Consider the following 12,953-nt stretch of genomic DNA (forward strand, 5'->3'; position numbering starts at 1 on the left):
AAGCTTGTGTAACCTGTGACGTATACGCAGTAACAATGGGAAAAACTGACACTTCTCAGGGCATGGTCTGAGTTAGACAAACTCCGACCATTAAAGCGGTTTAATTGCCTTTCAGGTGGGTATTAGGTAACAGATCACCATACTTAATTGTTCTTACAAGAAAAAATTCAGGACTCTGTGGAAATAGAGGTTACTGGGCTGAGAGAAGACCTTGGCCCAAAAATCAAATTGTCTTAGGCTAGAAGTGAGACATGACAAGCTGATGATGCTGGAGAGTGAGTAGCTCAAGGATATGGTCAGATAACTTCTTGTGAGGTACTTCTATACTGGATTGAGACTTTAATTACCGTGCTAGGGAAAGCATGCATCGTGCAAGTGGTTCTCATCTGTACCTGTGCAAAGTTGCTAAGAGCCACTGCTTGCTGAAGTTGCTTTGAACCCAACTGATGCTGAAAGTTAAGAAGTGCTTGAACAATCCAACCTGGTGACTTGGCTGTGTGGGCAGTAACCTCCAGCTGTGGCACTGAAACAAACACCTGGGAGTGGCACAGTGAAACTGCAGTGGCTGCTTTGGAAGTGATTATGCCCTAATATATGTGTACCTTTTCAGAGTGCCTGATGTAGGCTCTGTTGCCACGGAAGAATACTTTTGTTCAGTAGCTGTAGTCTGAGCTTGTCACCAGTCTGTCCCCTCTCAACCAGCAGTGCTCAGTATGCACTCATGAAAGGATAGAGAATGTCAATGAGTTTTAAGGAGGAAAAAACAGGCTAATGGCATCTCCACTTCATTTTAAGTGTAGGCATGCTTTGCATGAGGTAGACTTGGAGGAAAGCTCCAGGGTGTTAGAAGGAGAGGTCAACAAGGTATAATATGATTGGTGTAGGAAAAAAAGATCAAAAGGCAACACTGCAAGGTGAGAGTGCAGAGAGGTACAGTGGAATTGCATTATGCCCCAAATAAAGAATGTGGAAGAGGGGAGAGGCAATGAAGACAGACCTCTGAGACAGAAGATGGGAGCTTTGCCTTGGAAAAGAAGTAGGAGTGCAAGGTCATCTCAGAATCTGAGTGGTATGCGCTGTAATAATAAAAACATACTGTGAGGGGCCATGGAGAAGTTTGGCTTCACAGGTGAAGAGAATTGAAATTGTTTTGAAAGAACAGGACAAGATGTAGGTCTGAATGTGGTAATTTCAGAGGGGATCAAACCAAGGATGACACATTTAGCTGAAGAAGATGTTGGCACTTGTCACAGTGTCAGAGTGCACAGCAGAGCGGAAGACTGAGAGATTGTTCAGTAGTTTGATTTCATATGTTGAGTTTTGAGGCAAACAGTCAGTCCCTTTGGTTTAAGGGGAGGCACTCTACCAAGGTGTGAGTTTGTGTCCGCTTACTAAGGACTGGTACACCATGCTTAAGAGCTGCACACTTGCTAACAGAAGCTACCTATGTTAACGCAAGTAGTAGGAAGGTATAATATGGATGACCTTGAGTTCCACCCAAGGTGGCTTGATTGTCCCAATTTCAAGCAGTTTTCACAGTTTAGGTTCTGGCTTTTTAGCAGTTGTGCATACATACAATGCAATCTGTAATTTCCCTTTTGATTTTCTTTCATTCATTTCATTCATGTGTACAATACATATATTAATATCACAATCATGTCTGTCTTTGTAAGATTCTGTTGCATCCATGATATAAAGGAATAATGTAGTTCACAAGGTCTTTCGATTGTCTTGTGTTCAATAGGAAATAGCTCGTCACCTCCGACCTGGAACTCTGCGTGCTGTCTTTGGGAAGAACAAGATTCAGAATGCTGTCCACTGCACAGACCTACCTGAAGATGGTCTTTTGGAGGTAAGATCTTGTAAATGAATGTATACTTTTATATCACAGGTGACTTTAAAATGGAAATCGGTACTCAACACTATTTTAAGTTGTTTAAATGTTTTTTTTTTTATGTGTAGAATAGCTAGTGGAGACCAGTGGTCAACTAGAAACAAAAGCAGAGAGCCTATAAAGAGCAATTAACCTGGTTATCTGGATAAGTCAAAGGCAGAATTCTGATACTCTAAAAAATTCATCCATGCACTTTCTTTGAAACTATATAGTACAGCAGAGTATTTAATGAAATGAAATCTAAGAAGCTTACCACTGGCCAAAAGTATGCTGGGAACTGGATGCCAGTGCCTAACAGTACTCCTATAGGGACTTCAACTGAGTCTTTTTTTTTGGGTGACCACCATGGCTCCTGATCCAACTGTCTCCACAGAAAGTTTGTTAGGCTTGGGAATATTACAGGCACTAGAAATTCAAATCCTGCAATTAAAGACCAGTTTTATTTGTCAACAGTCCATCAATTATGACCATCAGTAGATATTTCCTGTGTTTTATATTAACTTACTAATTGTTATCTGATTTTTGGCTTTGTATTTTTCCATTAAAGTCCAATAAATGGAAAAAATATTAATTTAAGGGAGTTTATATAAAGACAGAAGTACTCAGTGTGAAGCCCAGAACAAACTCGCTTGCTTAATCCCATGCCTGCACTGCATGACGGGGTAAAGTGGCATGCCAACGTATCTTGAATAGATCTCTGCATTAATGAAGATGATTTTCCAGTGCATGCTAAGGTTCTGTTGTACTGTCTATATGTATTTTGTGAGTATTTTGCTGTCAGACTATATCAGAATGATGGAGCAGGAAGAGTTTTTCTAAGTTGGATGCATTCTATACTGCCAAATTGTGTTTTTGTTAAGGGGAGAGGAAGAGCTGACTCTTATCATCATCTGCCTTCATGAAGTTAAATTAGATCTGTGGGTTAAAGTACCATTTGCCAGGAAATTGCATCTAATTTAAAGAGTAGACTACTGGAATTTAAAACTGAGAATTACAGCTAATATCAACCAAGTTACAACCTTAAAACCATTTCCAAGTTCTCATTGAAAGCTGACAATTTCTAGTTGCTGCCCATAAGGACTGGAGTTAAACTACTAAGTAGCTATTTGTAACCATGTACCTAAAATAGCTCTCCACAGCTTTTAGATGACAGTAGAAAAAAAGGCATAAACCCCAAGGAAAAAAGTTGCCCCACAGAGCATTTCAGTAGAATTGTGCATCTCTTGCATCCACTGGTACAGTGAGTATCCTTTATGCTGCCTGGTGGTGCGAAGCAGCTGTAACCTCCTTTAACTGGTTGTTTAAATTGAGTTTAGTTACTGTGAATGAAATGAGTGTGACAAAGCAGTTGAATTGCTTCTCCAAAGCAAATATTAAGACTAGAGTTTTTTCCCCAACATCTTTATTACATGAGTTCATGTCCTGTGAATCCCAGAGCTAATTCATAAGCTTATTTTTTGGTTGTGTTCTGGTATGTGAGTACACACTTTGCTGTTCACATGTCAGACTGATCATTTTAAGTCTTTTTTTTTTTTTTTTTTTTTTTAATCTAAATGATTTCTACCATAGGCATAATTGTTACACAAAATGTGACTTTTCATTTGTCTGTTGTTTTTCCTGTAGCGGTCTAGGCTAAACCAGCAATTGTAAAGGACATCAGTTATTCAATGAGTGTAGTAAAGCAGTGAATGTTTTATTCTGATTTTTTGTCAAACTTTTAAACCTTTTTAAAGAAAGGTAGTTACCTGAAAACTCAGGTAAGCGAAATAAGAAAACACCTGGATTTGCTCAAGTACAATAGCTTGTTGCAACTGATGAAACAGAAATGATATAATGCATGCAGAGACCATCTCTGGGAAAGATTTTTTCCTCCGTGAGTTTTCCTGTGAGAACAGCAGTGGCAGAGGTCTCATTTGCTGGCAAACAGAAAGCAGACCCTCTCCTCCTCCCTGCCGATAACTGTATCCACACTGTACATGCTGGACTAGAGCAGAGTGTGCACCTTGTGAGAGAGCCAGAGGAGGAAACTTTAGCCAAAGACATTGAGCCAAGCTAAGGTTTTTAGGAAATACATCCTTCAGTGAATTGTAGTATTTTCAATCTTTAATGGATAACTGAATATTTTAATACAGAGTTTAAGACAGCAGTGACCCTCGACTTCAGAGGAGGTGAATTTGGAGTTAGATAAGGTGCTTTTCACTGAGGAAAAAGACCTTGACAGACCTGTGGTGGCCTCCCATCAACAGGTAGCAGTGGAACTTGCTTTTTTCAGTACAGAGTTAGCACCATATTTGCTATATCCGTGTACTGGTAGGAGATGTCCTTGTTCCTGAAATACAACTGTTCCTATAAAAGCTTTATCATTGTAGGACAGCTGAGTCTGGAGGAATCTGGAGTAAATAGATCCCTGCTATACCTTCATTAACTGAAGTTTCAGAGAGAAATTTAGTCTGCTAAGTTTACCTGGCAAAGATGAGCAATCCCTTTTAAATCTTCAAAGAAAAGGAATTCATGCCTAGCAGTTACTCTCCTTTCTTCAGGTGGATCTTCCAGAACCAAATGAAGATGGAAAGGGGAAGTATCTCATTAGCCTAGTGTCCTGTCATGGATCTTAAATATGCAGGACTGTTTAAATAAAGCAGAGGAGTGTTTGTGTGTAGAAGAGTGCTTTTCTAAGGACTCAGTTAAGTTAGGAGCTTTGTACTTCAAGATTGCTGCGCCCTTCTTTCTGCAGTTTCCATCACCTACCTTTTAAGATCTAATCAAAATGAATTTGAGAAGTGTTTATAAGGGGAACTGCTATATGATTGTCTATTCGTGGAGCAATGTCCTTGACATCTTAAAGGATTCGAGAGAGAGGTCCCTGAAGTTAATAGCCAAACTGCAGGTGATTTCAGTGGTTCAGACTTGGTTGAAGATCAGTAGAAAGGGGAAGGTTGTGACCTTACTCTCACAAATCATGGCCAAGGAGTACTTGAGGGAAGGAGAAGTTTCACAAAGCTCAGGGGCTAACCAAGTAAGGGTCATCTTACACACCTAGTTTTAGAATAGTAAGTTTAATTAATGCAGTGCAGTAATTTTTCAATGTTGTCTGCTGGTTCTCTCTTCCATGGACCTGGAAAAAAAAGAGAAGTTCATTTTTAATTAAAAAAAAAAAAAAAAAAAAAAAACACTAGCACTTGCTTCGACCAGTTTGACCCTGAAACCACAGGCACTTGCTTCGACCAGTTTGACCCTGAACTCCTGTCTTTATACTACAAACTACTTCACGTTTTAGGTAGTGACTAAAGCCTATCAGAGTTAATGAATAACTCACTTTGGCTCAAGAGACAGGAGGTGAGATGCAATTGAGCCTAAAACGCACTGGACAGATAGAAAAATCAGATGTAAAACTGTAACTGGTTCTTTTTTTTCTAGTTTAATGATAAGGGAGAAGGGAGAATATTGCCCTGAAACCTCTTGGATAAGCTCTCTGACTTGTTGGGTCAGACACTTCATAGATTTGTGTGTCCTATATCCATGTAAAATATATTTTTAGAAGTAACAACACAGATGAATGGCTCAGAATAGTCTGTTTTCTCAGCTTTGCCATTGATTTCTCATTTGAATGGTGAAAGGAGAAAAAAAAAGAGGTAGAGAATGGATTATGAGAGAGATGGAGTATTTATCAGATAGTGGAGTTTCACAGGTGAAAGATAAAACAGCAATTTCTGACCAACCAGTGTCACTGCCTGGGACCGTCATTCAAAGGTTTGCATTTGTCTCCCATATCAAAAGTAGGTGTCATTCCTACCTCTTGTCAGACTCTTTTCTATTTTACGTAAAGCAGGTGCTATTTGGACCAAGAAAGTGGTTACATCACTCATTTGGGTTCACATCCCTTGTGAGTCATGTACAGCAAGGATTGCAACATGCATGTTTTATATGCCAAAGGAGTGCTCTATTTAACAGCCTAGTGACAGTTTTGAGTCTTTCACGTACACACAGTGAAAGACAAATCTCTTTCTCAACTCAACATCGTGGACCTGAGGATCATTTCTGATCAGTATCTTGTTGAAACAGATGCTTACAAATCTTTGGATCTAATGAATAAGAATTCTCTAGACAAAACAAGTTGCATCTGAAATTAGCCATTCCTAGATTGGTTTTAATTGAAACACTAAGTATAAGGTATTGTGGCTAAATCTGGTTTATATGCCCTCATAAAGAAATGAGAGCAAATTAAAAATCAATCAGTGAAGTGCACTAAGAGTGCAGCGAGTAAAATTTTCCACAGGAGGTGGTGCTGTACACACATCTCGGTTCGTTGGATCTCAAGTGGCTGAGCACCTCTTGGGTTGTGCAGGAATCCACATAATCTGCAGCCATTAAATCTGCTATCCTGGACCTGCAGTTGTAACAAAACCAGCATTTCTGAGGTTTGCCACACTTTGCCTGTAAGTCATTCCTTGTGCTGTACATCTTAAGATTTTTTTTTGTTAGCAGTGCATTTGCAAAACACTCATGCCAATAGACTACACATGTCTGGGGTAACCTGAAAGAGCTCTCCATTGAGGAGCAACGTGCTGTGTCTGAGCTGGCCACATGAGCTTTGTCTTCCTATGCTGTGACGTTTGGGCAGAGTCAATCTCGTGAGACTTCTTCACGTTATTCAAAAATGTTTGATAGACATACATGTGTACATATATATGTGTATATATATATGTATATGTATGTATAGAGAGAGAGTGTGAGAGCGAGGATGTTGCCATAATTAAGATATGCATCAGGAAGGATTTGTTATGGGATGAGTAGGATCATTTGAGTTCTGGGCGAAATAACCTTTTCCTTCTTGCCCAGGGAGATGTTGTTATTAAGTGACTAATTTTTCTCGGGGACAGTAACATGGCAGCAGTTGTGGGAGTGTGCTTATGTGTGGCCTCTGTATGTGCGGTATGCAGTGGACGAAATGGAAGATGGGATGGGCTGCTGTGCCAGGAGTTGTCAGGGGTGTGGAAGGTGTGCCAGCTTCCTCTTCAGTCTTACGTCTCCATCAGCGTCCATACCAGTGACCCCTCAGGGTGCTGCACATAGCTGCGAGGTGCCATGAGGTTCTCCCCTGGGGACTGGGATCCTGGAGGGAGGTGTGACAGTTTTCAGCGTTGTAGGTCTTTCCAGCCCAGCTGTAGTCTGAACTTTCTTCAGTATCATCTACTAGGTGTTTCCTTTGCCTCTGGACTATTTGTAGCATCCACAGACAGAAAGATGACCTATTGAAGAGGGATGCTTTGCCTTTTTCTTTTTGTCCTTTGAGAGAGCTGCCATGATGGTTTTTCTCCTTATCATTACTTTGAATTTCGAATGTGCTATGGTATTCAAGAGTGAGGCTGTGGACTGGCAGGCTGTGCAAGTTACTGTTGCAAGCTCTTCTTTCCTGTGCTCAGCCTCACATCAGTGAGATTGCTTTCCTAAGGCATTTAAGCAAACAGCTAGTATTATTTAGCTGTACAGATTTCTGCAGTTGCTTGATGAACAGATACTCACCCAGCAGAGGCACTGGAAGTTTGTCTAGCTGGATCCAGCCTCAGGGAGCTGATGACGTATGCTGAGTGGTGACAGGATGGGCCAGTTCAGCAGATAGGTTTTGTCCAGACAAGTGCTATGGCGATGCAAAGCACAGTATTGTTCTCCTTAGACTCAGTATTAACTAAATGCTGTGATGGATGCTAAGAGCTGTGCTGCTCCTGGGCTTTTGGTGCAGTGCGTCTTCAAACTGCTGGAAGCCAGAGATCCTCGGCTCTGCTTTTCCAAGTGGCGCAGTGACAAGCACTCCTTGTACCTCCTCTCCCTTTGCTTTTACAAGGGGTGCGTGTGGAGGGGGGGGGAGGTTCTAGTGAGCTATTCGGAGGGGACGTGGAAGCACTCCTTTTGCAAGAGGGGAGACAACAAATGCTCCCCATAGCCATTTCCATAAGCACAGAGTCCTGTTACAGAAGCACTCTGCTGATGGCCAGCTTGCATTTTGTATTTGCTGCTTGCTTTCCTGCTCGCTGCCCCTGTCTGGCCATATGCTTCACCAGCAGCGAGCTCATCTGTAGGCTTAGGTTATAATACAACCACTTAGGATGGAAGGCAGCAGAGGGATGCGGTTCTGCTTAAACTAATCTTTTTTGGCGCATCAAGGTATAGTCCAAGCAATTTAATAAGGCATGTCAATGAATAACTCTCAGAAGTGTCAATGTGCTTAGTGTGGAATTCGTGCCTGTCGCACGGTGAGCAAAGGTCTCCTGCATTGCTCGTTACCGATTAACTCGTCTGGCATTATGCAAGCTGCCTCTGCCAGCTGAGAACTAGCTCTCCCCATTCACAGGGCAGCGCAGCCTGTAAAACATTACACAGCAGAAGTGCATAACATGGCAATGAACCTTTCACTGAGGGCATTTTAGCTGTACAGCGTTTCCTTCGGGAGCCTCTAAAATATTAATAAAGAAGCCATTGTTTCGCTCAGTCATATGGCAATTTTGCAAATGAAGCCTTTTATTAGGGGCCCGTACTGAGCTGAATAATCCAGGGTAAAATGCTTTTAATCATCTCCGGTGAAAAGAAATAAAAAATGGATTTTTTTTTAAGTTTCCATGAAAACAATAGTTATTTTTGACTATCACTTGGAAATTTCAGTCTTTTAGTACAAGTTGATTTCTGGTGAGATTTGTCAGATAATGGCAATTATGATTGAAGTGCTTCTCCATTTTAACTTTTGAAACTTTTTATCCAACAGCCATGGGAACAGATTTGAAAGAATCTAGAGTGCAGGAAGACTTCATCTTATTTGGTGGTGTTTCGGTATTTCAGGGAATGTTAGCGAGCTCTGGAATTCTGTCGCAAAACACTTCCCAATGCTGTATATATAGTTGTAGAATTAAGTAATCGTTTGCAATCGTAGCTCTTCTCCTACCTGTGTAAAGAGAAATGAAAATTTAAAATAGCAATGATAGATGGATTTTGAATACATGTTGGTGATTTCTTTTTAAATTAAATTATCACATTATTAGTTTATTTGCAGCCTAATTTCACATACAGGTTGTAAAATTATTATACTCGTTCTGGGCCAGACAAGCAAATTAAACTAGAATCTTGTTTAAAAAGAGTTGTGAAATAGTTCAGCTCTTGTGCTTCCACTTCTGGGTAAGATCCGAGGTCCAGCTGCCCCTTGTTCTGCCAAGTCTGAGGTTTATAAATGCCAGAGACAAGAAGTTAATGAGTGTGAACCAAACAGCTCCCAGAGCTCTTTTAAGTTTTACCTGGTCCCAAAGGTAACCTGGGTGATAAACAAGGCTTGGCTTCTGGCACATGTTCATGTTGAGCTGAGCAAGGTAATTTTGTGGAGGGGAGGTCAAGGCAGAGGGAAGGCACAACGTTCCTTGATAGCTCATCAGAGGCCCAGGATGGGTCTTGGTGAGATTGCTGTCGTCTTTTCCTTGGTGTGTTCTTATTTTGAACCAAAAAACACAGATCCTTTTCTCTTCTCCCTCTGGCTGAAGCAATAAGGATACATTGTCATTAGTCAGGTACACAGAAGCCCAGAATCTCCTTTTGTTTCTTGAGCAAGGAGCTCTAAAGCATTTCTCTTGGTAAGAGAAGCACTATTTTCCCATAGCACATACAGCTGTGTGGTGCAAATGGATTGCTAGCATTGAACTTAGCCAGTTACACCTCGCACCTGCCTCTCAAAGTTCAGACAGGCAAATGATTAGCTATATCTGTACTTCCTGCATAGAGTTTACCCCTTTTCTCCTCAGTGCAACCCCCTTGACTCCCTACTGTAAACTAGTAGTAATTAACAGGAGAATTTAAGTCAGCAGTCTGTGTACATTTCAATACATGTATGTGCAGCATGGGGAGAAAAACAAAGCCTAACTTGTGTTATTGTGGCTAGAAAGCTGTGAACATGACCTTCTATTAGCATAGATGCTAACAGCATGGTTTATCTCAAATTAAAAAATTTTCAAGCTCTAGAAACCACTTTTTCTTCCAAAGTTAATAATCAGTAATTATTCAAAATGTTATGTCATATCAGTATTGGTTTTGTGGTGTGCTGTGATCACACTGAGGGCTCAGGCACCAGGTATGATGCCCTTGTGCTAGGTGCTCTACAAACACAGGACAAAATGAAGATAGTTGCCTGAAGGAGCTTGCTGTTTGTCCTCAACAGAGTGATGATGGCTGCAGTCTGGGGCTCTTCAAAGGCACTGGGCATCTTCCAGCTCCAAGAAGAGCAGAATTCTCCCTCTGCCCCCTTAACCCTAAGGTGCATTGGCATATGGAAAGGGAGTGATAGATGCAATGAGACAGTGATGGACATACGTCTACAACTAGGCTAGCAGTTAGTAGCTCTGAGCATTTAGTGGCAAGAGTTGCTAACTGGGCCAGTTTGTCTGTGCTGATGTCAGCAGTAGTTTTTGCTGTACCACTGGGGAATGGTTGTATGCTGAGAGGCTCCAGGTATTAACCAGGAGCTGTGGATTTTCAGAGCTGCATCGTTCAACCCAGCTACTGAATGGGAACTTGGTTACTCAGGTGTTAGAAGTCAAGGCCTAGCATGACAGTGTGTGGTTCAGCACATAACAGGAGTGTTGTAATCGCACAGAGCTACTGAAATTTGAAATGAGCTCTTGGCTTTGAGTCACAGGGGGCAGTGGAGGTTCTGAGGTTCAGTGACATCATTTTTGAGGCACTTTCATTTTTTTTTTCCCAGGATGGCATGTTGCTGTCTTACTGAAGCTACTGTCTTACCTGTCGTGCTGTCAGGTTTAGCTTGTTTGGTCCACTTGCCAAATGCTATCTTGCAGAACATCTTGATTGCTTAGGAAGATCTTTAAATGTTGGCTGCCTTCTATTCCATTTATTTGCCTGTTATTTCCATCCTCGCTTGAAAACCTGATGTGAGTAAAGACATGTCCTTGCTGTCTCTTTGTGACACTTCCTCCTCTGTTTGCCATAATCTATCAGCTCAAGAGGACCGTGACTTTTAGTGCCCTCAGAGTGTCTTAGCTCAGTATTGGAAAGGTGCCCCACAGTGCCTGTGGCTTGCATGAACGCATCCAAAACGGGTTTCACCTAGATAGTTCAGGTGCTAGCAGGAGGGGCCCTTTTCAGGGTGTCTGGTGTTCAGGACATGTTCGCAGCTTGTATCAATCTCCGTGTTGCTGGTCTAGCATCCTGTCTGTACCTAAGCTGACTGGTTCAAGGGCATTGTAGGCACATCCTCAAGAGCTGCACTGTCAACTTTGAGGCAAGGAAATGTCCCTCAAGATATTCCCGAAGTGCAGAGGCAGTGATTGTGATGACTCAGTGGGCTACTTGGGATTCTCGTGGAAGCAGTACTCACTGTCATGTTGTAGTTTTTCTTGTGAGATGGGTGCCAGGACCTTTCACATTATTTCATTTCAGTGACCTTTCCAGGTCAGTGATCTTTTCTGACGGTGACCGAAGATGTCGCCAAAGGAAGAGTAGAGCTCCTGGTAGGAAAGTCCTGGAATTATATACTCAGTCTCAGCTACTCAGCAGTACGCCATGGAGAAGGAAGATTTAATATCTCTTAGATCCAGCTGATTCTAGGCAGTGAAACTATATCCTCTTATTGCATTTACAAATATCTATACTTCAGAGATCAGTTCTTTGAGTCAGCAAATTAGTCATGTATGATGTAAAAACAACACTTATTTGTCATTTTAAAGAATAAACATTTAGTTTCACTTACTTTTCTTCTACTATTCCACTGTAAATAGCATAAAACTCACTTTCTTGGTGTTTTGATTTTGCTATAATTGATTGTCATGTCCTTTCATTTATGTCCTGTTTGGAATCCGAATTTCTGTAATCTCTTGTTGTATGGTAATTTTCCAAAATAGTTTTCATTGGTCTTCTCTTGACTTTTTTTCCTTTCACCATATTTTTTGAGTTAATCGTAACCATACACAGTGTTTGAGATGACTATGTTATCAGTGAATAGCCTGAAAACAGACTATAGGCAATGGCATTTTCTAGTCTTCCATTAATAACACTTTCAATTGCAAAGTTTTATTTTTCAGTGCATAGGCGTTTTTGTCCCAAGTGTACTTAAGAAGTTAACTGGGAAACTTACAGTGTATGTGAATAGTAGAAATTGTTCATTCTTGGGCTGCATAACCCACTTTATTTCTTGGAGTGCATGTACTTTAGAGGCAGAAGTTACCCACATTTTTTGATTCTTGAACAAACTTCCTGGGACTGTGTTCGGGGTCACATCAGCAAATGATTCTTTATTTTGGGAACAGTTAATGCAGTGAATAAATAGACTCTCTTGCTTGACAACCACTTTTATTTTAGACTCCTTTGGGCTGTAAGGATGATATGAATCCATGATCTTTGGGTGTATTAATCTAAAGATTTAGTCATGAACTGAGTCAACTGTAGCTGAAATACATTTTGAACATCAGCAGATCCACTAGAGTCTTCAAATTCATACTGATGTACGAGACAAGATTAACAGGCAAAGAAATATTTTAATTCCTACTAGTGACCTCAAATGGAGATAACCTGTTAACATCATAAAACCAAAGCATTTCAGGAGAATGTGACATTATATTAGTACTGAAACTGGAGGTCAGCAAAGACTGTCTGGATTATTCGCCCAGATGCCTATGCTGACTTGAGAAGATGTAGTCCCAAAGTGATCTTTGGAGAGACAGTATGAATGACTGTCCGGCTTCTTGGAAGGCACTGAGGTGACTGACTGGCTTGAGATGAATCAAGATGTGAAGAAGCCTTCCATCTCCTGGCTGCCAATTTTGATTCAGCAGAGATGAGGAAGGACAAAAATTGGCGTGTCAGCTTTTTGATGATGGATGTGAAGTGAATCTGTGATCTCAGCATAATTCTCACCAGCGTGTCTCCCCTCAGCCCCTTCGCTGCGGCCACAAATGATGCGCACAGGGTCTCTCATCCACAGCTGCCAGCCCAAGGGAACAGGATGAATGGACTGGGAAGAACGGAGTACCCTTTCAACGCCAGGGCTTTCTTCTGAGTGTTGCCAGGATGG

At 41.2% G+C, this 12,953-nt stretch overlaps 1 protein-coding gene across 1 annotated transcript in view; it reads left to right on the plus strand.

Annotated features, from left to right (window-relative positions):
• NME7 (NME/NM23 family member 7) overlaps positions 1-12,953 on the plus strand; it is a 94,348-nt gene that overhangs the window by 76,775 nt on the left and 4,620 nt on the right. Inside the window, exon 11 of the mRNA XM_062595641.1 lies at positions 1,745-1,852. Within this exon, the coding sequence (XP_062451625.1) occupies positions 1,745-1,852 (108 nt within the window). The remainder of the gene's footprint in view (positions 1-1,744; positions 1,853-12,953) is intronic.

The sequence above is a fragment of the Rhea pennata genome, chromosome 1, assembly GCF_028389875.1.
Source record: "Rhea pennata isolate bPtePen1 chromosome 1, bPtePen1.pri, whole genome shotgun sequence".
Taxonomy (NCBI): Eukaryota; Metazoa; Chordata; class Aves; order Rheiformes; family Rheidae; genus Rhea; species Rhea pennata.